This window comes from Schistocerca americana, chromosome 3 (assembly GCF_021461395.2).
Source record: "Schistocerca americana isolate TAMUIC-IGC-003095 chromosome 3, iqSchAmer2.1, whole genome shotgun sequence".
NCBI lineage: Eukaryota > Metazoa > Arthropoda > Insecta > Orthoptera > Acrididae > Schistocerca > Schistocerca americana.
Window position 1 is genome coordinate 530,954,112 of NC_060121.1, and position 27,132 is coordinate 530,981,243.

The window sequence follows — 27,132 nt, forward strand, 5'->3', positions numbered from 1 at the left end:
CCACCAGACAGTACCAGCCAGTTGGCCTGCCAATGCAGAATAAGCTAGACGACCGTGTTGAACACTCTCCTGGTAACTGTTACTACCCTTATAACTTACAGCGTGTGCAGGGCTTACTAGCGACAGACTTCCCACCTCGAGAGCAGTTTTGTCATTGGTTTCTTCACCAACGCAATGACAGTGGCACGTAAAGTGTCCTCCGCCACACACCGTTGGGTGGCTTGCGGGGTATAAATGTAGATGTAGATTTGTGTCATCCGTCCTATTCATAGATGACGCCACCTTTACGCGGAGTGGCATCTTCAACTTTCACAACAGTCATCTGTGGGACAGTACGCAGAAACCCCATGGTATGGTGACAGCGAATCATCAGCATCGGTGCAGCCGGAGTGTGTGGACCGGGATACTTGGCGACCATATTTTGAGACAGCTCTTCCTTCTACGTCGCCTAACAGGCCAGAACTATCGACGTTTCTTGCGCTTGACTTTACCTCCCCTGCTGGAATAAGCGCCATTGATGATTCGAAGAGTTATGTGGCTGCTACATGATGGTGCTCTAGCTCATTTCGCTGTTAACGTCCAGACGCATCTCGATTGTGTCTTCCCCGATCGATGAGATCGGACGAGGGGGTCCAGTTGCATGGCTTGTTCGTTCGCGCCGGCCGGAGTGGCCGTGCGGTTCTAGGCGCTTCAGTCTGCAACCACGCGACCGCTACGGTCGCAGGTTCGAATCCTGCCTCGGGCATGGATGTGCGTGATGTCCTTAGGTTAGTTAGGTTTAAGTAGTTCTAAGTTCTAGGGAACTGATGACCTCAGATGTTTAGTTAGGTTTACGTAGTTCTAAGTTCTAGGGAAGTGATGACCTCAGATGTTAAGTCACATAGTGCTCAGAACCATTTGAACCATTTGTTCGTTCGCCGGATCTCAACCCAAGCGATTTCTGGCTATCGGGTCATCCCAAAAGCATCGTGTATGCAGAGCCCATTCCAGTGTGGAGAAAGTGGAGCAGCATATCCATGTTGCCTCTGACACTGTTCGGATGCAGCCTGGCCGATGTGAACGTGTGAGACAAAACTTATAGCAGCGCGTACGCGCATGCGCTGTGACACATAGAAACCATTTTCAACACATTCTGTAACTGTGGTTGCATGCTACAGCACGTGTTAGACCGCAGTTTCAGTAACAATGTATGATTGCATAAATGGTCTCTAGCAAGGAAACCGTGCATTTCCGGATAAAAGTTCAGTAGACCTTTCTTGTTCCGTATCCTCTCATCGATCAATCGCTAGAGTTTGTACACCGTGGAAAAAAAATCGCCCTGTGTTTCGTATACTAGCTGTTAACCGCGGCTGCGCTCGCGTATCAGTAGTTTTGTTATGATGAGTGATGGTGAGTAATTTAGCGGCAGTGCTTGCAATGACACCAGTTGCCCTCACGTGTCTGCTGTTCGAGTAAGCACGGCTCGTGACGTGTGCGCCGCTGTCGCCCCTTCCAAAGTGTCCCAACGCACAATGCGCTGCCCAGCAGTGTGTACAGAGGGCCATGGGCCGGAGCGCGCATCTATGCCTCGTGATACTGAAGTAGCTATACATTACACTACGTGTACATTATGCAACAAATAGTGTGTAAGTATGGATTAAACACACGGAAGACTGCAGAAGCATTGTATTCATTACTTTGAATCGTATCATACAGCATGTACGAGCCAACAAAAGCATTTTCACAAATACGATAAAGATCAAAAGTCAAAGAGGAAACAGCTTTCTCAAAGAGTAAATATTTTTTCTTAATTCGTCTAATATTCTTCAAATCTTCAAATCAACAATTATCTTGTACTACACATTACCTAAAGTAGCCTAAGTTCTTCCACAGCGTTCAAGGCATCATCATACAAAATTTCGTCGAAATTGATTCAGCAGGTTAGTCGTGAAAACGTATCAAACAGAGTTACTTTCGCACTTATAATATTAGTATGGATAAAACTCTCAATTACAATATCAATTACTATATCCTTTGATCTGATTTTGATGGAAAAAAGCCATAGGCTTGCCCAAAGCTATGCACAAGTTACACATAAAACCACGTGAAAAAGATTAGGGTGTTCAAACAGACACTACAGTTTGGATAAAACGTTAAATTACGATATCTTTTTTTCGCGTTCCCATTTGATGAAATAAAGCCTATACCGTAGTCCAAGCTATGTTCAAGTTATCTACGAAAATCACACGAAAATTCGTCTTGTAGTTTTGGAGATTAGCGTGTTCAAACAGAGAAATAGACAGATAAGACAGTTTTAGTAAAACTTTAGATCACAATATCATTTTTTCCCTGGACCGATTTTGACCAACTAAAACCTGTACGGTGCCCCAAGCTACGCTCAAATTACCTGCGACAACCCCAGGTAAATTCGTCTAGTAGTTTTGGAGAAATGTGTTCAAAGACACAGATTCCACATTTTTACAGATTTATTGTTAGTGTAGAGTAAGGTCATTCAAAAAAGGACGAGCCGGAGACCGTAAAATGAAAACCACTGATCAGATCTAAAGACCATTGTTTCAGGAAGAAGGTGCGGTACGTAATAAGGGCTCTGAGGCTCGTAACTCGCCGTCAGAGGGATGTGCGCGCAGATGCACGTTAAGACAGAACGAGCAAGTGGACGCGTATTGCTCAAAACAGAGAAATGGAGACTTGAAAAGAAGAGCTAAGGGATGCAGGGCGTTTCCTTACACCGGAAGAAATGGGAGTAGCGGAAATTCATCGAACAATGGCACAAGTGTACGGAGAGCACTGAAGGTCGTTGCAATTCCGACACTGAATCCGACCTCTGTGGAAACGGCTGGCATCGCAACTCGTCGGTCTTCAGTAACGAGGGCATCCGCCTGCTTCACAGTGGTATCGGTGATGCTGTGTGGTGTTCCAGATCGTGCGTCGGCCAATGTCATCCGTCCTTACTTGGAGCGTTTGTGTCATGCCTTGACTCTTGCAAAGAACGTTCAGTGCTCTTCGTACGCTTGTGCCGTGCTTTAATGAATTTCCCTTCTCCGCGCTCCTTTCGCTGTCAGAAAACGCACTACAAGCTTTTGCTCTTCTTTTGAAGCCTGTCATCACGTGCATGTGCGCCCAGATCCCGCTAGCAGCGAGCTTGGGAACCTGGCTCTCACGCAGGGACGATTCCTTCTTCTGCAGGCAATAGCATTACAATCCTTTCAGCAGTTTTCATTTTATAGCCTCCTAGCCTCCTTTGGAGGACTTACGGCCAAATAAGGCAGAAGGGATAGATAACATTCCATCAGAATTTCTAAAATCATTTCTAAAATCATTGGGGGAAGTGGCAACAAAACTACTATTCACGTTGGTGAGTAGAATATATGAGTCTGGCGATATACCATCTGACTTTCGGAAAAGCATCATCCACACAATTCCGAAGACGGCAAGAGCTGACAAGTGCGAGAATTATCGCACAATCAGCTTAACAGCTCATGCATCGAAGCTGCTCACAAGAATAATATACAGAAGAATGGAAAAGAAAATTGAGAATGAGCTAGGTGACGATCAGTTTGGCTTTAGAAAAAGTAAAGGGACGAGAGAGGCAATTCTGACGTTACGGCTAATAATGGAAGCTAGGCTAAAGAAAAATCAAGACACTTTCATAGGATTTGTCGACCTGGAAATAGCGTTCGACAATATAAAATGGTGCAAGCTGTTAGAGATTCTGAAAAAAGTAGGGGTAAGCTATAGGGAGAGACGGGTCATATACAATATGTACAACAACCAAGAGGGAATAATAAGAGCAGACGATCAAGAACGAAGTGCTCGTATTAAGAAGGGTGTAAGACAAGGCTGTAGCCTTTCGCCCGTACTCTTCAATCTGTTCATCGAGGAAGCAATGATGGAAATAAAAGAAAGGTTCAGGAGTGGAATTAAAATACAAGGTGAAAGGATATCAATGATACGATTCGCTGATGACATTGCTATCCTGAGTGAAAGTGAAGAAGAATCAAATGATCTGCTGAACGGAATGAACAGTCTAATGAGTACACAGTATGGTTTGAGAGTAAATCGGAGAAAGACGAAGGTAATGAGAAGTAGTAGAAATGAGAACAGCGAGAAACTTAACATCAGGATTGATGGTCACGAAGTCAATGAAGTTAAGGAATTCTGCTACCTAGGCAGTAAAATAACCAATGACGGACTGAGCAAGGAGGACATCAAAAGCAGACTCGCTATGGCAAAAAAGGCATTTCTGGCCAAGATAAGTCTACTAATATCAAATACCGGCCTTAATTTGAGGAAGAAATTTCTGAGGATGTACGTCTGGAGACAAGCATTGTATGGTAGTGAAACATGGACTGTGGGAAAACCGGAACAGAAGAGAATCGAAGCATTTGATATGTGGTGCTGTAGACGAATGTTGAAAATTAGGTGGACTGATAAGGTAAGGAATGAGGAGGATCTACGCAGAATCGGAGAGGAAAGGAATATGTGGAAAACACTGATAAGGAGAAGGGACAGGATGATAGGACATCTGCTAAGACATGAGGGAATGACTTCCATGATACTAGAGGGAGCTGTAGAGGGCAAAAGCTGTAGACGAAGACAGAGATTGGAATACGTGAAGCAAATAATTGAGGATGTAGGTTGCGAGTGCTACCCTGAGATGAAGAGGTTAGCACAGGGAAGGAATTCGTGGCGGGCCGCATCAAACTAGTCAGCAGACTGATGGGAAAAAAAAGCCTCCTTATGTCTGATTTGAATGACCCTAACACATAATCCAGATTTAGATTTTCCCTCGTTTCTCTAAACCACTTGAAGCAATTGTCTTGATGGTTCCTATGGGGGAAAAAATAGGAACTATGTCCTTCAGTGTATTTTTCCAGCCTTATGCTCCGCCTCCATTGATGTAGTCTTTAACAGAATACTGAATCCTAATCGTTCTTTCTTTCTACAGGCGTCTACAGATTTTGAGGCCTGGAATGTTACTTTGGTGTTACTGCAAACTGTTTTTAACCCACAGATACAAGGGTTGGAACTTAAATAGTGGTAACTATTTATTCACAACCGATACTAAAGAGTTACATGTTTGCACCTGTTACTGTCCTTCAGAGTAGTCACGAGTGTTGTGTAGAACCCGTTGTCAGCGATGTGGAAGCCGTAGTATACCGTCAGCAGAGTCTGTTCTGTTGATGGTGCGAATGGAGCGGTCTACTGCCTGTCGAATCTCTGGAACAGTTCTGAAGCGAATGCCACGAAGTGGTTCCTTCATCTTCAGAGTCAAATCAAAGGCATAAGGACTTAAGTCCGGGGAGTATGGTGGACGGTGCAGTAACTTCCCAGTCCCATCGGCCGAACAGAGGAGCCACAGCTTGCGCTGTATGCGCCAGCACATTGTCATGAAAGATGATGGATGGGTTGCGCAGAAAGTGTCCCCGCATCTTTCGCAAAGCTGGTCGCAGGTGATGCTCCAAAACCGAACAGTAGCACTGTGCATTGACGCGCTACCGTGGAGGAACGTAATGCGTTAGGATAACACCATTAAAGTCGTATACGAGAATCATCATAATTTTTGAGCGCTCCATTCGCACCATCAACAGAACAGGCTCTGCTAACGGCATACTACACCTTCCACATCGCTGGCAACGGGTTCTACACAATGCTGGTGACCACTTTGAAGGACAATAACAAGTGCAAACACGTAACTCTTTTGTATCGGCTGTGAATAAATAGTTGTCACTATTTAAGTTCCAACCCTCGTATACAGTGCTCTCCAACTGTACGCTTAATGGACAACGGAAGATATTATATACAAGAAGATATATCCAAAACAATCGACATGCAGCTATCCTAATCTTAAGAATGTACAGACTTGTGGGATGCTCACTTGTTTCGTCGAATGTGGTCGTAGAAGGCACATTGGATATCGGCAATTCATTTCTTTTTTTTCCGCAACAGATTGTACTCCGCTTACAGAGAATTTGGTTTCAGTAGCAAACTGCATGCTAATAAAAATGCAAATTCTTGAAAAAAATACATTGGTTACAGAAACGATGAAATATTTCTATTGAAAAGCCATCAGTATATAATGCTGTTCCGTGTGATAAACAATATGGGACAATGTCTGACAAACGTTGCTCGCAGACTTTTACTACTATTGCAAAAACGTTAAAGACATTTTCACAAATTTTTGAATTGATTTCCAGAATGACGCACTTGGTTTGGCCCTTTCACTCAAGAATCGGTTTCGGTTTGTTCGTGCAAACAAGTGACTTCGCGTAAACGTACAGGAAATAGCTACACGGCACCAGATCGCAAGATTGTGGTGCCTAGTTCTGGTCTCCTGCAACAATTAGCGTGATTTGTGCACAGTATGATATATGGCGCCATCTTTCCGTAACTACTTGCTTTCGAGCTCCATCCTCTTCCATTGGGGCCAAAGACATTAATTTATCATGTTACGTTAACGGATGCCATTCACCATCGCTGCATTACTTGTCATATTCTCGAAATTAAGTCCAATCACTACGTCCGCCCTAAAGTAGGCCGCCGTACTTCATCGACTGTGCGAAAATTAGTGGCGACCCAAATCCGACAGTTACGCTACTCATGTTCACGGAGACTTCTAGTTGGAAACACACGTTATCACTAAAAATGGCATTCCTCGCAAAATTTTTACCCACATTTTGGCTTTCTAACATCCAATCGGTGAATTCACATCCCATAGAAGTTGTTGTGTCAGTGAAATCTTTGTGATAACTCTCTGCGTGGTGCTCCTCGAAATTACAGTTCTTGTCTTCGAAATTCGACTTGCCATTAATTTCAGTTTTTTATTTTAAAAAACAAAAGAGAATAAAAAATTGTAATCTGTGGCACGTTGAAGTTCGGAGATTTTGGAGTACACTCTCATTTATTGAAGCTATATTTGCAGCAGACCGGCCGTTACGATACCGCTTTGGTGTCATAAACTGAACGACTTGTCACAAACTTTTCACCGAAATGTCGACTTGTCGTTCAATAGGGTTGCCTTTTACGTAAATGTCTCTGTGTTTCTAAAGAACTTTCCTGGTATATATATGTTCTGACGTTAACAACACGTTGTTCGAGAGTAAAGCGATTGATTTTCGGTAGCTGAAATGTCTCTAATTGATAACTGAGAAATAACAAGCCTTACTAGCCGATCGGAACAAAGATACACGAAAATTGAATTGTGCATTCTTATTAAGACGATCTATACAAATCTGGAGAGGCACGTCACATGCTGCAATCGACCAAACACGAATATTGCTACGTAAGAGAGCTACATCTAGTTCCTCTTCCTCCTGTATGGATTCTGCATGAATTGAATCGTACCATGTGGACAAAGTTTGCTAGCGGATATTATTGGTGTTAACAAAAACGTATTTCGATATACATCGTCACACTAGAGCCAACCGTCTTCTGAGAAGTAAGTAAAGTCAACAAAAAATGTTTCAAATGGCTCTGAGCACCATGGGACTTAACTTTTGAGGTCATCAGTCCCCTAGAACTTAGAACTACTTAAACCTAACTAACCTACGGACATCACACACATCCATGCCCGAGGCAGGATTCGAACCTGCGACCGTAGCGGTCGCTTGGTTTCAGACTGTGGCGCCTAGAAACGCTCGGCCACCCCGGCCGGCTAAAGCGAACACGTCTAGTAAAGTTAGTTTCAGGTGAGATTGAAACAACACACATGGTGGCTCATCTGACCTACATCGAGGACTTTATAAGTGAAGGCGTGGCACTAGATCATGTGACATGGTTTCGATACTAAGTCCTTCCTTCCCCTAGTGCTAGTCCCGGAAGGTATGTGGAGAACTTCCGGGAAATGTGGAAGGTGGGAAATGCAACTGTGGGTGACAATAATGTTATAGGCAGATGCTAGCAACGTTGCAAGTGCTCTTGTAATTTCCAAGATACTGATTATGTTAGTGACTTGCTTTAGGAACGCAAAATTTTCGAACATGCATTTTCATCGCAAGTCGGTGTTAAGAGCTGAATTAGACTGTCGTGTTTGGGAACAATGCCAACGTTATTCTACAGGGCTATTACAAATGATTGAAGCGATTTCATATATTCACTGTAGCTCCATTCATTGACATATGGTCACGAGACACTACAGATACGTAGGTTTCTGCCGCCAGAGCGCTCGACAGCGCAGTGAGACAAAATGGCGACAGGAGCCGAGAAAGCGTATGTCGCGCTTGAAATGCACTCACATCAGTCAGTCATAACAGTGCAATGACACTTCAGGACGAAGTTCAACAAAGATCCACCAACTGCTAACTCCATTCGGCGATGGTACGCGCAGTTTAAAGCTTCTGGATGCCTCACGGTTTAAAGTTTACGGCCCCTTTTTCTCCTGCGAAAAAAACGTTACAGGACACGTGTATCTGGACATGCTGGAAAATTGGCGCATGCCACAACTGGAGACCGACAGCGCCGACTTCATCTTTCAACAGGATGGTGCTCCACCGCACTTCCATCATGATGTTCGGCATTTCTTAAACAGGAGATTGGAAAACCGATGGATCGGTCGTGGTGGAGATCATGATCAGCAATTCATGTCATGGCCTCCACGCTCTCCCGACTTAGCCCCATGCGATTTCTTTTGTGGGGTTATGTGAAAGATTCAGTGTTTAAACCTCCTCTACCAAGAAACGTGCCAGAACTGCGAGCTCGCATCAACGATGCTTTCCAACTCATTGATGGGGACATGCTGGGCCGAGTGTGGGAGGAACTTGATTATCGGCTTGATGTCTGCCGAATCACTAAAGGGGCACATATCGAACATTTGTGAATGCCTAAAAAAACTTTTTGAGTTTTTGTATGTGTGTGCAAAGCATTGTGAAAATATCTCAAATAATAAAGTTATTGTAGAGCTGTGAAATCGCTTCAATTATTTGTAATAACCCTGTACTTTCAAATGCATCGTCCTTTGAGCCAGGTGAAAAATGAGGTATCTTACTGGCGTACTTTGTTTCCCTATTCTTTCTGGTATTAACTTAAGTAAATAATTCCTGTCCATTATGAACATTTAGAACACTGCCAGTATTGAAATTTAATAATTTATAATGAATTAGCTGTAACCAGTTGCTTTTATTGGCATTTATTGTTCCATGATGACATTTCAAGATATCTGGCATCCGATCTTCAGATTTTTATATTTCTTCACTTGCTTTCTTTTTATTTTCTTTATTGCATTTCGATTAAGTGTTATGAATAATAGATAAATTTGAAAACCGATTACGTTTATTGCTCCAATTATTTGTCATTTATTAAACGAATGTACTTTTCATTGTTTTAAAATTAGTCTTCAGAACAAATCTTTTTGTCGAACATTTCATCAGAAACGTTAGTTGATTTTCGAAGATTTATCCTCGCGACACGTTCTGCATATGCAGAGAGGATATCGGTGCGTTAAATCTACTGAATTCGTCTTTATTTCCTGATTACAAGTTATGACTTCCAATGCACAATTTCATCATGAATTTTTGGCAAATAATTATTTGTGTTTTACGCGTCAGCTTCACTTTCCAAATTACATTCAAAATAATTTTTTATTTTTACGACATGCATCGATCGAAACTCGTAACCCTATTTCTTCGATATTTGTTTGGCTATTATACGTCTGTAGTTTGTTGTAAGCTTCCCCCAGTTATGGATACCAATACAGGTCAACTATCTGTAAATACTGGGCAAGATAATGTTGCAATAGTTGCAGTTGATGTAGAAAGGCATAAAGCGTATTCTGCTTGTCTCTTGACACTTTCTCGATAAGATAGTTGCCAATGTCACTGCAATATTATGTAGTCTTTTGTGTATTCATACCCAATTCATCTTCCAAAATTTTTGAATCTCGGTGCTCTATGTAACTGCACAGGCACATGTCAGATCCAAAAACCATGACATATTCTAATGGAAAGCTTAACCAGAGTTAATCCTAAAACACTTTTGAATGACTCTGGACATCCAACAACAGCCCACAAACATTTCTGGAGTTTTTCAGATCTAAAGTCAGTCGGTGTTAGTCACTCCAGCGAGGCTCACAATAACTTTGTCCACTCATTTTGTAGTACCACAAACTGCTTAAAACTGCATAATTAACGAGCCACCAATATCCGATAGTTTTAGGAATCTTGGTACATTGGAGGAAGGTGCTGCAGGTTAAAGGAGTGTTTATGCTGTCACCTTGCTGCTAGCCAGCGTGGCTTGGTAAAGTTGGAACAAGCGCACTGAGTCTCACTCGCCTGTTTAATCTGCTCCGTTAGTGCACGGCCCGCTGCTCGCCTCACTGCTCGCTGCGATCGTCGCCAGACAATGACATCGACATATTTTGTGACCATCGCAGTATGTCCTTAAACTAGAGCTACGATTAACAGCTTTCATGTCACTCCAGCAGTGCTCTGCTTGTTCCTGCTAGCTATACTGCAGCGTTCACTAGCGAGCAGCGAGGCTGCAGTGTAAATGTAACAAGGCTCCCAGGGAGCAGCGATGTGCGATGCACCAGCAGCGTGGTGCGAACAGCGAGGCTGCAGCATAAACGTACCCTATGATTTTCTGCTGGCTGAATTCTCATCTTGGGCTACTTAGGCCGGTATTACACTATCAAATTTCTTTGTCAGATATCTTTGTCAAATATCTTTGATGGTGTAAGAGGGAATTTTGTCAAATCTCTTTTGTCGTCAAATAAATTTGACCAAATCCAGGGCCTCGCTGTAGATTTGATCAGATAAGCCGCTTGTCTTCTGTTCACTGCAATGTGACATGTTACCACGTGGAGCGCTAGCATCGCTGCAGCGTTCTGTCATCTGTAATGTTTTTATAAACATTGTCAGTAAATACAATTGGTGTCTACCACCAACTACAAAATTAAGAGAGATGTATGAAGCTGATGAGGTGCTTTACAACGTGAGGCACCCTGAATACAAAAATAGATTAAGAAGATTGGAGACCTGATCTAACCTAACCTAACTCTCTCTGTAGCAAGAAATTGGAATTTTACAGTGAGCCTGTCTTCTGCCGATATAGCAGTTCTTAAGTGAGTATTGTGCTCTGTGATATGATACACTTCACTGAGCACATTCAGAAATGTATACTCATCAATTCGTAACTAATTGATGTACGACTTGACGTCCTCCACTATTAGCTTATGTAACAAGTTTTGTTGAATCCTTTTATCATGTCATCGTAAAACCCACAGCTTCACCCAGGTACGTTTCCTTTTTTCCCCCCACTTCTCTTCTGCATGTGCACACACTGCAATTGTGGTGCTTGCAACTGCTGCAGTTAGTAACAAGTTGTTGTTGTCAGCCATCTTGAACTTTGACGAAAAATATGACAGTGTAATACCCCTTTTTAGCGTCACATCAAAGATCTTTGTCAAATATATTTGACGAATTTTTGATCAAATCTTTCATCAAACCTTTGACAAAGAAATTTGATAGTGTAATACTGGCCTTATGTAGAGTATTAATGCATGTTAGCAGGAGATGGGGGGATGGGGGGAGGGGGGGAGGAGTGGCAGGTGCATATCAGTTAAATTGGGTTGCATCAGTAGTGTAACTGCTAAGGCCATCCACCTATGAAAAATTTTTGTGACACCTTTATTATACTGTGAAGTAAGTAAAGCTGTGCTCAACCAGAAGGTTGGTTGGAACATTTCAGTGCTTTACAGACAAAAAGTGGTTCAAATAGCTCTGAGCACTATGCGACTTAACTTCTGAGGTCGTCAGTCGCCTAGAACTTAGAACTAATTAAACCCAACTAACCTAAGGACATCACACGCATCCATGCCCGAGGCAGGATTCGAACCTGCGACCGTAGAGGTCGCTCGGTTCCAGACTGTAGCACCTAGAACTGCACGGCCACTCCAGCTGGCACCTTTACAGACATAGTGGCGCACGGTTGACTTCCTTTCACCTCTGAACCGACTTACACAACTACTTAGAACAAACCCACAGTTCAACACATACTCCAGAACAAAGTGCAACTTCGGATTTTTCTCATTGTCAGAGGTGAAAGAAGCGATAAATAACAGGAACAATCCCACAACGTATGGGAGGATCGAACCTAAAACTTTTGGCATTGTAGTCTGTAAGTTTACTTAGTGAGCCCACACTTATTTACAGACCTTAAATAAGTTATTTATAAAACACAAAATGGACCAAACAAAGGTAAAAAATATTAGTCATAGAATTCGGTACAAGAAGTAAATGAAAACAATTCAGTGGCAGTATATGTTATACATTATTTAAGTTACAAATAATTTATTTGTGAATAAGTTCATTAGAGTAACCTGCTTATTCAAATAATTACCCAGTTAGAAATTTATTCAAATAATGTGAATCTTTGATTACCACTGCACCTTACACTTCCTTCCTCTTTCCATTCATTGCAATTAATATTACCAACTGTAATGAGTTCTATTAGTTAATTTGCTCCATTTACACACAACAATCTACAGTGTAGCTGGGTTGAAGTTTTTGTTAATTATAAAGAAGGCAATGCCAATGCAATTTTAACAGTAGACTGAGTGCAGGCATTATTTCAGACATATTTACAGTTCCACAAGTAAATCAGTCTTTCGATAATATTCATTATTATATTATCAGTTTAATACTCGTTATATGTTATCATACTCAATGCAGGGGTGATACTTCATGAATCTCAGGTACACAGCACGCACTTGCTGCATAGAAATTATGGAAAATCGACAGCTACAGAGAAATTGTAATTCTTAATGCATTCCTACACCAGGACCATTAATGTTGCTACGTTGTAGTGAAGGTGTACAGAGTCCACTGTAGGTTTCCTTAGCTGTGTAGCTCAGTCAGCGTGTGCCACTCAGTGAGTGCACACCACGTGATACTGGGTGAGGAAATCGCTGGCCGCATGCTTGCACAACGCGTACAGAGCGAGTGATGGGAAGCGACTGCTGCCCACATAGTTCCACCTCACAGATGCAGTGCTCTACTGTAAACCAATGTCTGCTTGACGCCACGAGAGATGTTACAGGAGACTGATATCTTGCACTGACATTGACATCACACCAGCTGTCCGCTTCTGCACATGCCACCAGTTCTGTCATGTGGTGAGATTAAGTGTGTAATCATCCATCCTCCCCCCCTCATGCCCAGAGTTGTGCGTATGCCCAATCAATCTGCACTGAAATTTTTTGTACAAATGATTTATAAATGATTATAATAAATGTACATTTCTCATACTTTATTAAATTGAATTTACTGTACTTTGGCACCCAGCATTGGGCCTTGTCATTAATAATTTTTATTTAACTAAATGTTTGGCATTCATCTATTAATAATTTGCATTTCACTACAATATTTTGTGCTTTATGAGTCCAATATGTGTTCCATTGTGATAGCTGCCTGAATCCACCAGTGTCAGTTAAAAGGATGTGCAGGTTACAGAATACAACACTAATATTCCACCAGTATGATAATACTTCATTAGTTAAATAGAAACTAAAGCATTCTATAAATACATCTCGTAACTCTGCGGAACACAAACAGACTTTTTCTCAGTGAACTCATAGTGTCTGCCAATAGCAGTGTAGAACACATACCGTCCAACGTTATTTTGTTTAGAGCCATGCTCGCACATCTGTGCAGCCTGCTAACCTACAAGCAACCAGCTACAAATTATCACCTTCCGCAATTTCTCGTATAATATTCCTGCTAAGCCTCATCTCTTGTCAAATATTACTGTCCTAGGTCAAGTGAGAGGCACCTACAATGGTCGATTATTGATTTTTCGATTACCGAAATATATGACACAGATCGCCGTACTTGTGGCATTGACTTAGAAGCTTCTATTTTGTAAACAACGAAGAGTCCAGATATCTTAGGACGTGACATAAATTTCCACTCGACAGCTGTACTCGGTCCTGAAGAGAAAGGCGTGCTATGTGATGATCGAACATTGCAATTGTCGGAAAACAAATGACATAAAAGCAACTTTCTCGTAAGATTTTGTTACAAATTAACAATTTTCGCGTTTTCTCGTGTAATGTTGCTGTCAAGGTATACCTTGCTGCCCCACAGCAGAGGCGACAAGCAGGAACGTGTCCCCCCAGGCGTGGAGTGTGGGCCGGCCGTGCGCCCAGCAGACGGCGCGCGCCACCAGCGCCAGTGCGGCGAACACCAGAACCACGCACAGCCAGAGGCGTGGCGCCAGCGGCCGGAACAGCGTGCCCTGCACCGTCACCACCGCCGGGTGCCGGAACATGATCTTTGACCTGAAACATGTCGTTCGTTAGAGTATGCCACCAAATCAGCTGCAAGCGAACCCTGCTATGAGCATAATTTTATATATCTCCTGTCTTTCATTAATCGTGAAAAATCGGGTTTTGTGGTGCAATTCTGTTTTCTTCTTATTTGGTTTCAACCTTATTGGAGTTCGATGAATCAGTTATTTCTTCGAATACTGTTCCTTCCTTTGTGCCAGTATTTCTTCATTCTCTCTGATCATCTTCTTCACTCCTCTTCTGAGTTCATGGGTTTCGACTTTATTTTAAATTTGTCTTGGAATCTTACTTTATCGTCTTTGGTACTTTACAGAGCTGTTCTATCGAGTAATGACTTTCCTCTAATTTTTAATCCTCTTCAGTCTTTTTCAATTTCCGTAAATCAATTAGGTTTCGTTATGGGTTATGGAAGAAATAAAAAATTTGTTTAGTCAATCTATTTAGAGTTCATTCTGACAAGATGTCCATAAAAATGTAGTCTCCTTTTTGGCATAGTATCTGAGGTCTTTCTTTTTTTAGAGAGTTTGATTCTTGAGGTATATTTTTTTTTTTACTATCCAGAAATTTTGGCCTTACAGTTTTTCTTAAAATTTTTCTTAGTTTCATGCTGATTGTTCTATCTTGCCTATGCGATTCATAGCTTGGGTTTCTGTTGCATACAATACTTCTGGCTTGATCACTGTTTTGTGATACTTACTTTTGGACCTCATGAAAGTAATTACTTGTTGTATGTCTGTTTTGTCAAATGAAGGCCAATTCAAGTTTGTTTTTCCTGGATTCTATTGCCTTGTGTTCCGTTGCATTCCAATTAATCCATTCCCCAAACATTTAAATTCTTTTATTATTTCTATTTTATGTTCTTGGACTTTTATGTATTTATTTATGTGTTTGTTTGCCATTATTTTAGTTTTTTCAAAGCAAGTGTTGAGACCTACTTTACCTGCATGTTTCTCTAGTTCAAGGATTCGTTCCTTTGCTTCCTTCATTGCTTCAGCAAACAGGGCCACATCATCTGCAAAGGCAATGCAGTTGATTTTAAAATCTGCTTTTCGCAACATCATCTTATTCCATTCTTTATGGTTTTCTTCCATTCTCTGATTACTTTCTCAAGGGACAATGAAACAATAATGTTGGAAACCCATCCATTTGTCTTACTGCAGTTTTTATTACAAATGCGTCCCATACTTTACCCATGAATTTAACTTTCGAAGACGTATTTATAATAGTGGCTTTTATTGTTAGTTGTTTTCTTATCCACATCCAGTTCTTCTGTCATTGATATTAGGGATTCTCTATCAATTGTATCATATGCATTCTTGAAATCAATGAAGGAAATTGCGTATGTCATTGATATTTGATATAGTATAACGTTTTTTTTAAGGTTTAGTAGTTGTTCAGAGCATGATCAACCCTTTCAGAACCCTCCCTGGTACTCCCCCAGTTGTAGACCCAAATGTGGCTCTGCTCTTCTGAAACGGGCTTCTTCGTGAAGGGATGGATGAGAGCTGTTTTCTCCTCTGCTCAGATCTCTCCTTCCACACAAATTTTATTGAACACAAATTTAATGATTTTTTTAGATTTTTTGCGTAGTTCAGCCACTATTTGATTTCCACCTGAACTTCATTATTTTTTAATTCTGAAATGATTTTTTGTAATTCTTCAATTGTTGGTGGTTCTGAATCTGGTTTATTAGAATTATTTGGAGTGAACTCAAAATTTTCAACAATGACTTCACAATTCAAGAGTTTCTTAAAGAAATCTGAAAATATCTTGCAATTTTCTATATTTTTGTGAGCAATGTTCCAATTAGCATCTCGAAATTGAGGGGTAGGTTTTTATAGCTTTTGCTAGAAGCTTCTTCTGTTGTTTTTGGCAAACTCTTCATCAGTTTGGAAGAAAGTTTTGTTTTTGTATGCTTTCTTAGCCAATTTTTATATTCAAGTCACCACTCCACTGTTTTTATAAATGAGATATCGATTGCAAGCATTCATAAAAAAACTGGTTCACTGTTCCACCATAACCTAAATTTTCGAATTTTAAAGCTTAGATCTGATGTACACAAACCAACAAAAGTTTTGCATAACCCTGATATGTCGTACAGGTGTGTTGCTATTGTGACTGTTTCTGTTCCGATCAGAAGGTCATACGTGACATTACTTGTAAACATACACAGAATTACCATAAGAACTAATTACGGGTAGAAAGCTGCACTCGAATGGATTGCAGCATTTCAATTGAAAGTATAACACCAGTACGGGTGTATTAGAGACTTCTGTGAAACAGTAGAGTGAATATCTATAGTGCCACGAAGGACAGTCCGAATCAATGATTGGGTCCAAATCACCACGTTATGTGGCAATTAGGGAGGTTTCTCGACATTTGCACCTGAGTCCAAGTCACGTGGTGCAGAGATGGAATCAGTTCCACAGGTAATGTTGAGGAGTTAACGCTGCATATGGTACCCATGTTTGATAGGGGTGCAGGGCGATCTATATCTATGACTTCTGAATCAAAGGAACTATGGGCTTAGTACTCCAGGACGGAATCCGTCATTCTAAGACGCTAAAGGACGTCATGTATCGGACCAAACTATTTGGACACAATTGTGTGATGCGAACCTACATTCCCAATGGCCATACCGAACATCATGTCGTACATCACAGCACCATGAAGGGCACGGAATCATGCAAAACGGACGCCCCAGGATTGCCTCGAGTGTTGTTTATGGACGAAATCTGGATCTTTTTGCACCCTGACAAGTGAAGACATCTCGGGAGACATCCTGGTAATATGAACGCTTCCAATGTTGTGTCCCATATATGCAGCAAAGCGGTGGTGGAGAGATGTGGTGGAGTGATGTTCTGGGGTGACATTGCATGGGGCCACCGGACACCTCTCGTTGTTGCTGAAAGCTGTCTCACTGCTCTGTAGTACAGGGACGAGATTCTCCAACCCATAGTGGGACCGAATCGCCAACATATTGCTGACAATTTCAACTTGATGGACGGTAACTCGCGTGCTCATCGTGCTGTTTCCGTGAACATGCTCGTACAGCGTACTATGTTCAGCGGACAGGAGTGGCCTGCTTGTTCCTCAGACATGACCCTAATGGAACAAGTGTGAGTTCGACTGCAAGGAGCCGGTTTTGAACGTCGACGATGGCCTCGTATTTCGCGCGGCTTATGCTGACTCGTCATTGAAGAGTGGGACAATTTTGAACACAGGTGGTTTGATGATATCATCCATAGCATGCCACAGTAGATCCAGGTCTGCATCCGAGCAAGTGGACGTTCCAACACATATTGATGTTGCCCAGGAGTGTTATGAAATGTCCCCCCTCTCTACCCCTTCCCCTCCTCTCCACCGCGTCCCGTGGGCAACAGATGACATTGTCGTTATACAATAATGTTTCTTTTTATTTGGTGATCTGTACATGTTGTAAATGAATATATACGCGTGCACCAGAGCCGGTTTTGTTTTCTGCACCATGGATTTCCAAATAAAGGAGTGCTGCAAAACTTCCATTGATGTGTGTAACATACCGGACTCATAGCAAGGTAAAATTTCTTGTAATTTTTCGCCTCTTTTCGTGTCACCCTTACTTCATCAGCTTTCTTTGTGTAGTTAAAGTTTTCGCAGTTGATTTCACTTGTAGAAATTATCCCCAGTATTATTAACATTTATCCTGAGTCGTAACCACCTCTTATTCACAGGGACGAAATTATTCACTTCCACGAACTAGTCCCGCAAACACTGACATGAGAGTACTCCACCGCTCAACTTTCTTTTCAGTCGATGTAATCGGTCGAAATATCTCGATACAATAATTTTTTCAACTAAAGAACGATTGTTTTATTTCATGTAGGTTAATTAAAATATCAACACAAATACATCGATGGCTTACGAAACATCTTGCCTGAGTAATACATGAATCTAATCTATTGTTTTGATGTACAAGGTGTGATCAAAAACTGCTGTGAATGAATTTTTTTAGCAGTAACTGCTGACGCTATAGCCGTTCGATGTAATCTGTCCGATAGCCTGATCCGTACCCACAGTTCCTAAACGTCCCTTGGCGTTGATATAGTGTTTAGAAAAGTTTTTATCGCCTTCTCATGCCAGATAGGATCACATCCCAGAATTCTTTTTATGCATTTTCCCTTGTAGAAATTCTGAAGATGGCTTAAAAAAGCGGAACTCGTCAATAAAGCTTCTGCTGTCATTGCAGCCTTGACTATTTATCCTATTGGAGATACAAATAGCTTATATTTGTTTCTGTGGAAATTCGAGAGTGATGTTTTCGTGTGAATTCTTCCCTTATTGACGATTTAATGTATTCTTGTTCCGGTATGTGGACAGTATAGTTGGAAGTTATTAGGAGCCAGTTGGATGTGTTTTAAAACGGTGTACGTATTCCAGTTCAATAGCCGTAATTCGAATTACTTGCGAATATGGTTTGATTCGTACAGGGCTTTCAAAGATGGACTTCGGAATACTGAAAATTTTAACCCCATCTCGCGGGTTATAACCAGGCTGGTGACCCTTATCTGGAGTGCTCTTACGTGTATAATAGTGAAGAGAACTAATCCAGGTCAGTCAATAACGTTCCCGACTACTAACGGATTTTGCATTATGGAGACTCGAGTTTAAGCTTTAATTACAAGCGAAGCAATAGGCTCAACGCAAAATACACTAAAATTTTTGTTGTTTTATTCTGCGTTAGGTTATACGGAGTAATTTGGTTTGAAAGTTCAATACATATTTTCTATTTTTGATTTTAATGAGGATTGTCCGGTTTTCGGCGTCTTTGCTACGAACTGCTCACTTCGAAGTGTATACCACGAAATGTTAATGACATTTTAATAGCTTATAGGCATATACATTGGCAGTGGAAATGTCAAGTTACAGAAATTTTCAATCACCCACAGAAAAGTTCTTATGATTTTTCTGAAGCAACTTTTCCTCATCCCGGATACACATATACCACCAGAAAGCGTGGATTTGTTTAAGGTCTCTTTTGTAGTTTTAAGAAGCTACGAGCACTGTGATCGAACAGTGTGATTCGGATTTTATGCAGAATAGCATTTACGACTGGCTCTGTGCGTGTTGGATCGTGGGAATAACAGTGGTCGCCGTGATGGAATCAGGTGCTACGTTGCCAGTCACAGGCAAGCCGTTTTCCAACAACCCGGAGCTTCGCGTCCACGCTGTTCATCGCGAGGTCCAGCATTCACAGAACCTCTCTTAAATAGCGCTCTTTATAAGATCCCTATCACACGGTATGGTCACAGTGGTTGTAGCGTCTTACAACCACAACTGAGACTTTCAAAAGAAACCCACGCATTCTGTAGTTTGTTTATTCTTGGCTGAGAAAAACTTACTTTAGGAAAAGCACAAGAATATTTTTGTGGGTGATTGAGAATTTCTATAACTTAAAATTTCCATTGCCAATATATGTGCCTATAAAGAATTAAAATTTCATTAACTTTTAAAGCTACATTGTTTTGAAGTGAGCAGTTCGTAGCGAAGACACCAAAACCGGTCAGTTCTTACTACAATCTAAAATAAAAAACATATATTGAACTGTAAAGCCAAATTGCTCCATATAACCTAAAGCACAGGAGGGAAAGCAGAAAGGTAGAAGGAGTATATAGAGAGCGATGTACTTGAGGACAGTGTTATGGAAATGGAAGAGGACGTGGATGAACAGATGAAGATGAAATGGGAGATATGATACCGCGTGAAGAATTTGACAGAGCGCTGAGAGACCTAAGTCGACGCAAGGCCCTGGGAGTGGACAATATTCCATTAGAATTACTGATAGCCTTAGGAGAGCCAGCCATGACAAAAATCTTCCATCTGGTGAGCAAGATATATGAGGCAAACGTAATACCCTCAGACTTCAAGAAGAAAAGGAAGTTGTCTGGTGTGAAAATTACCGAACTATCAGTTTAGTAAGTCAGGGTTGCAAAATACAAAGACCAATTCTTTACACAAGAATGGAAAACTGGTAGAAGTCGATCTCGGGGAAGATCAGTTTGGATTCGGTAGAAATACGGGAACCCGCGAGGCAATACTGACCTTACGACATATTTTAGAAGACAGATGAAGAGAAGTAAATCCTACTTTCCTAGCATTTGCAGACGTAGAAAAAGCTTTTGACAGTGTTGACTGGAATACTCTCTTTCAAATTATGAAGGCGGCAAGGGTAAAATACAGGGAGCGAAAGGCTATTTACAATTTGTACAGAAACCAAATGGCAGTTATAAAAGTCGAGGGGCATGAAAGGGAAGCAGTGGTTGGGAAGGGAGTGAGTCAGAGTTGTAACTCATCCCCGATGTCATTCAATCTGTATATTGAGCAAGCAGTAAAGGAAACAAAAGAAAAATTTGGAGTAGGAACTAAGATCCATGGATAAAAATAAAATCTTTGAGGTTTGCTGACGATATTGTACTTCTGTAACAGATAGCAAAACCCCGAAGAGTAGTTGAAAGGAGTGGACTGTGTATTGAAAGGAGGATATAAGATGAAGATCAACAACAGCAAAATGAGGATAATGGAATGTAATCGAATTAAATCAAGTGGTGCTGAGGGAATTAGATTAAGAGACACTTAAAGTGGTAGATGGGCTTTGCTATTTGGGAAGCAAAATAAGTGATACTGGTCGAAATAGAGAGGACATAAAATGTAGACTGCCTATGGCAAGGAAAGCGTTCCTTAAGAAGAGAAATTTGTTAACATCTAGTACAGATTTAAGTGTCAGGAAGTCCTTTCTGAAAGTATTTGTATGGAGTGTAGTCATGTATGGAAGTGGAACATGGACGATAAATAGACAAGAAGAGAACATAAGCTTTCGAAATGTGGTGCTACATAGGAATGCTGAAAATTAGACGGGTAGGTCAAGTAACTAATGAGGAGATTCTGAACAGAACTGGGGAGAAGAGGAATTTGTGGTACAACTTGACTAGAAGAAGAGATCGGTTGGTAGGACACGTTCTGAGGCATCAAAAGATCACGAATTTAGTGTTGAAGGGAAGCGTGGAGGGTAAAAAAATTATAGGGGGGAGACCAAGGGATGGATAGACTAAGCGCCGGCCGCTGTGACGCTTCAGTCTGGAACCGCGCGACAGCTACGGTCGCAGGTTCGAATCCTGCCTCGGGATTGGATGTGTGTGATGTCCTTAGGTTGGTTAGGTTTAAGTAGTTCTAAGTTCTAGGGGACTGATGACCTCAGCTGTTAAGTCCCATAGTGCTCAGAGCCATTTGAACCATTTGATAAATCAATTATTCAAAATGACAGTCACAATCGCATTATTTATTTTGCCGCCAACCGGTTTCAACCCGCGATGGGGTCATCTTCAGGACAATTTACACCATTTGGTCGCTCGCTGGAGTCGTCACCCTGTCTGTGCTATAATGCAATTGTGACTGTCATTTTGAATAATTGATTATAAGTAAACCAATCGCTGTTATCTCCACACAACAATGTTGTCTAAAAATTTATCCATTTGATACACTAAGCAGATTCAGAAGTATGTAGGTTGCTGTAGTTAGTCGGAGGTGAAGAGGGTTGCATAGGATAGAGTAACACGGAGAGCTGCATCAAACCATTCTCTGGACAGAAGACCACAACAACACAACTCAAAGCATATATATATTGATGTAACTCATTGTGCGTAAGGCGTATTGGTTCGGTTGTAATTAAAGCTCGGAATCGAGCCTTCAGAACAAAAAATCCGATAATAAATCTGCAGAACAGTACGTAGTGTAATTCACCTTGCATGCCGCACATCGCCAAGAGATTATAGATTACGGTGCGACTCCGTAAGAAGCCACGGTTCCTCCGAGCCACGGACAAAAGGAACGTTTCATACCTTCAAATTTCCAATAAGCCTGACGAATCTCTGTATGCTACACCTGATGCAGCAAGCCTGTTTATCCAGCATTTATCTACGGCAGGTTGGTGCAGACTCGCAGCTGACGAGTTGGCAACACTTACACCCAGAGGCGGGAGGGCCCGGCGTAGTCGATGCGGCTGAGGCGGTCTTCCACCATGACCAGCCCCGCCGATCCGACGTCGACCAGCCCTCTCTCCAGCATACCCACCAGTCCATCGACCGTGTTGTTTTCACTCTGCCGCTTGTATCCGAAAGACGCCGTCGCGTACAGAACTGTTCTGTAAAGAGAAAGCGGTTAATGTTATATGAAATTGTTAACAACTATATCTTAAGAAGCCTGAAAGCTAGTTACGAGACGTACGTGAAATTTAATTTTTGTGACAGAATGTTTGTCAGTCCCCAACCAAAACGTGCCATTGTGTCTACATATTTCCCTTCGACGTCACTGAGGCGCTGTCCGAGATTATCGAGAGGCAGGTCAGTTACCTGAAAGCAAGTTCCACGTTATATTTTCGAAAATTTTATCACTTAGTTTTTGTAACAACACTACGCTTCTTTTCCTGCGTCATAAAATACAGGACGTCCATAATTAAAGGTCCAGTTTCAAAAAACTGTTCAACTAAATTCCTAGGAATTACAATTACGAACAATTTAAAATGGAAGGAACACACAGGAAATGTTGTGGGCGTGGCTGATAGAAGACTGAAGGAAAGAAAAGTTGACAATAGCGGGAAGGGTATCCTGGTGTTCGGACGTAGCTGCTTCATGTCTGATGATGTTAATACTTTTGTGAGTGCTAAACACGTATAAATTCAAGTGAAAGTTGGTGTGACAGCAGCAGTCATGTCGCAAAGTCGTTCCCGAAAATTGTGAGTTCTGGAAAGCAAGATTATGCAACATTAATTTATGAAGGAATTTATAGCCAACGCTACATGAAGAATAATGGCTACCGCGTGCAATGTGCTTATACTAAATTACACACATGAAGAGTTAGCCAGATATCATTCTGCAAGCTTCAACTCTAGCTATCACAAGAGCTAATACAAATAAGGCAAGAGCCTGTATTAAATGTAAGTGGGTAGTGTTGTGGGTTGGCAGGAGAGCCAACACCTTAATAATAGAGGAAGCCGAAAGGCACGCGTTTTAACTCACGCAGGCTGGCGTGAGGTCTGGGACAGGACAAGGAAATTAGAATTTAGAAAAATGGACGTAGCTGGTGGAATACTTAACTTTAATCCGTTAAAGGTGAACGTCGGTCTGACGGTGCATGATTAACAAGATCAATAGCAACTGATAATGGCGCCTTGCTAGATCGTAGCAAATGACGTAGCTGAAGGCTATGCTAACTATCGTCTCGGCAAATGAGAGCGTATTTTGTCAGTGAACCATCGCTAGCAAAGTCGGTTGTACAACTGGGGTCGAGTGCTAGGAAGTCTCTCTAGACCTGCCGTGTGGCGGCGCTCGGTCTGCAATCACTGATAGTGGCGACACGCGGGTCCGACGTATACTAACGGACCGCGGCCGATTTAAAGGCTACCACCAAGCAAGTGTGGTGTCTGGCGGTGACACCACAGGTAGAACTGTACTGAATATCACAGTCCAAAATTCACACAACCAGTGTGAAACAGATTCTGTTACTTAACATGTTTTCTTAAATTCATTCTCTCAAGATCTTAAACAAATTCCTGTTTAAGTATCATTGTTTCTTTTAGATAATCTTATGTAAAGCACAACAATCAAAACATATTATTATTATTTAAATATCACGACAACGGAAAAATGACGTAATTTCACCTAAAGGTTTTTTTTTTTCCTGTAATAGACAGCTCTAAATCTGAAACTTCCTGGCACACAGTTTTAATGTGCCAGGAAGTTTCATATCAGCGCACACTCCGCCGCAGAGTGAAAATTTCACTTTGGAAGCTCTAAATCTATTTGTATCTCTATGAAGCATACTGATTGCATTGCTAGCTTATATTAATCTAGAGACTAACTTCACAATTTTGACAGTTACTTAATTTTCATTTCCTCTTAATTTACATTTTGAACATGGTAGCCATTGAGCTACATCTTAATCTCACAACTTGCTTGATTACAAGCAGAAGATTGAAACATAATTTCAACAAAATAACTGCATTTCAGTAACAGTGAAACTGATTATGAAATAGTAACGTTAAATTGCTCCTTCAAAGTTGGCGCCGAAAATTTTCGTAGAATTAATATCTTTTACAGGCGGACTGTCGTACAGTAAGATTACGCCAGTCTACAGTCCATTCGCTGCTTTGGTGAGGATAACATCTACATCTACTTGATTACTCTGTAATTCACAATTAAATGCCGGGTAGAGGGTTCATCGAACCACCTTCAAGCTACTTCTCTACCGTTCCACTCTCGAACAACGCGTGGGAAAAAGGAACACTTAAAAACTTTCCGTGCGAGCTCTGATTTCACTTATTTTATTATGATGATCATTTCTCCATGGGTAGGAGGGCGCTAAAAACATATTTTCACACTCTTAGCAGAAGGTTGGTGATGTAAATTTCATGAGAAGGGCCTGCCGCAGCGGAAAACGCCTTTGTTTTAATGATTGCCGCTCCAATTCACGTTTCATGTCTGTGACACTATCTCCCCTATTTCGCGATAATACAAAACGAGCTGCCCTTCTGTGAACGTTTTCGGTGTCCTACGTCAATCCTGTCTGGTGCGGATCCCACAGTGCACAGCAGTACTCCAGAAGAGGGCGGACAAGCGTAGTTTAGGTGGTCTCTTTAGTAGACCTGTTACATTTTCTAAATGTTCTGTCAACAAATCGCAGTCTTTGATTTGCTTTCCCCACAACATTATCTATGTGAGCGTCCCAATTGAAGTTATTCGCAACTGTAATCCCTAAGTTTTTACTTAGTTTACAGCCTTTAGATTTGAGTGATTTATCGTGTAACTGAAATTTAACGGCTTCTTTTTAGTACTCATGTGGGTGACTTCATACTTTTTATGATTTAGAGTCAACTTTTCGCACCGTGCAGACATCCTATCTAATTCATTTTACAATTGGTTTTGATATTCTGGTGATTTTACTAGACAATAAATGACAGCCTCAACTGCAAACAATCTAATAGATCTGCGTCCAGGAACAGCAGAGGGCCTATAACACTTCCTTGGGGAACGCCAGATACTACTTATGTTTTACTCGTTGACTTTCCGTCAATTATTACGAACTAGACCTTTCTCAAAAGAAATCACGAATCCAGTCACTGAGGCCAACTCCGTAGGCTCGCAATTTAATTAGAAGTCGCTTGTGAGGAACGGTGTCAAAAGCCTCCTGGAAATCTAAAAATGAAGAATCAATTTTACGTCACCTATCGATAGCACTCATTACTTCGTGAGAGTAAAGAGCTAGCTGCGTTCCACAAGAACGATATTTTCTGAATCCGTGTTGGCTATTAGTCAAAAAATCGTTTTCTCGATCATATTATATGTTCCAAAATTCTACTGCAATTCGACGTTAGTGATATGGGTCTGTAATTCAACGGATTGCTCCTATTTCCTTTCTTGGGTATTGGTGTGACTTATGCAACTCTACAGTCTTTGGGTACGAGTCTTTCTACAGGCGAACGGTTGCATATGACTGCTGTGTATGGATGTATTGTATCAGCATATTCCGAAAGGAACCTGTCTGCTATAAAATCTGGACTGGAAGCCTTTCTTAAGTGTTTTAAGCTGATTCACTACAACTAGGTCATCTACTTTTAAGTTATTCAGGTTGGAAATTGTTCTTGATTCGAATTTTGAAATATTTGCTTCGGGCAACGAGACCTGTGTGGAGGGGACTGGGTGGTTTTTTAGTTTAGAGAGTCTCGGTAAAGTACAGAAAGTGCTTTAATTTCAAAGGGTGCAGGCCGAACACAGGAAGAGGGTAGACATGGAAACAATCCGTATTGTAGTTCTAAGTTGTCGCAGATGTGCTGGAAAAGTAACAGAGCTTCAAATGCTGATATAAAGCACTGAATCTCAAATCGTTATGGGCATGGAATGCTGGCTAAAGCAGGAAATAGGTTCAGCCGAAATCTTTACAAAGAAACTAACTGCGTTCAGAAAGGATAGATTAAATACAGTTGATGGCGAAGGGTTTATTGTTATGAGAAATAGTTTACCTTGTACAGAAATTGAAATAGATAGTTCCTGTGAGCTAGTATGAGTAGAGGTTATACTTGACAACCGGAATCAATTAATAATTGGTTACCTTTACCGACCCTCCGACTCAGATGATATAGTTACTGAACAGTTCGAAGAAAATATGAGTGGCTTTTCAAACAGGTGCCTCACTCATGCAATTACAATTGGTGGTGACTTCAATCTACCCTTGCTATGGTGGCGAAAATACATGTTTGAAGTCGGTGGCAGGCATTAAACATCGTCCGAAATCGTACTGAATGCCTTCTCAGAAATTTATTTTGAACAACTACTTCAGATACAAGCAACATCCAAATCCACCAGAAACAAATGCAAAATAAATCTATTTAAAAAAAAAGCAGATAAAAACTCGCTTGACACCTTCCTAAGAGGGAGTCTCCACTCCTTTCAATCTGAGTATGTAATCGCAGACCAGATGAGGTTTATATTCGGAGTAGTATCGACGGCAGTTGAGAGATATGTACCAAATAAATTAGTACGAGGCGTTAACGATCCCCCACGGTACACAAAAAAATGTCATTTACAAGAACTCAAAACCTCCAAGACTGGCTAAGTTTCACAGAAGCTCGAAATTTAGCATGAACTTCAGTGCGATAAGCTTTCAACAGTTTCGACAACGAAATTCTCTCTCGAAATATGGTAGAAAACCAGAAGGGATTTCGGTCGTATGTAAAATACATCAGTGGAAAATGGAATCAATACCTTCACAGCGCGATAACAATGGTGATGTTATTGATGACAGCACCACTAAAGCAAAGTTTC

General features: G+C 41.3%; 1 protein-coding gene across 1 annotated transcript in view; it reads right to left on the reverse strand.

Annotated features, from left to right (window-relative positions):
• Positions 1–27,132, reverse strand: part of LOC124606202 (glutamate receptor ionotropic, delta-2-like) — a 117,387-nt gene that overhangs the window by 42,192 nt on the left and 48,063 nt on the right. The window contains exons 4-7 of the mRNA XM_047138171.1: positions 22,541–22,665; positions 22,281–22,457; positions 14,077–14,272; positions 4,584–4,649 (exon numbers count right to left, since the gene is read on the reverse strand). Coding sequence (XP_046994127.1) covers positions 4,584–4,649; positions 14,077–14,272; positions 22,281–22,457; positions 22,541–22,665 — 564 coding nt within the window. The remainder of the gene's footprint in view (positions 1–4,583; positions 4,650–14,076; positions 14,273–22,280; positions 22,458–22,540; positions 22,666–27,132) is intronic.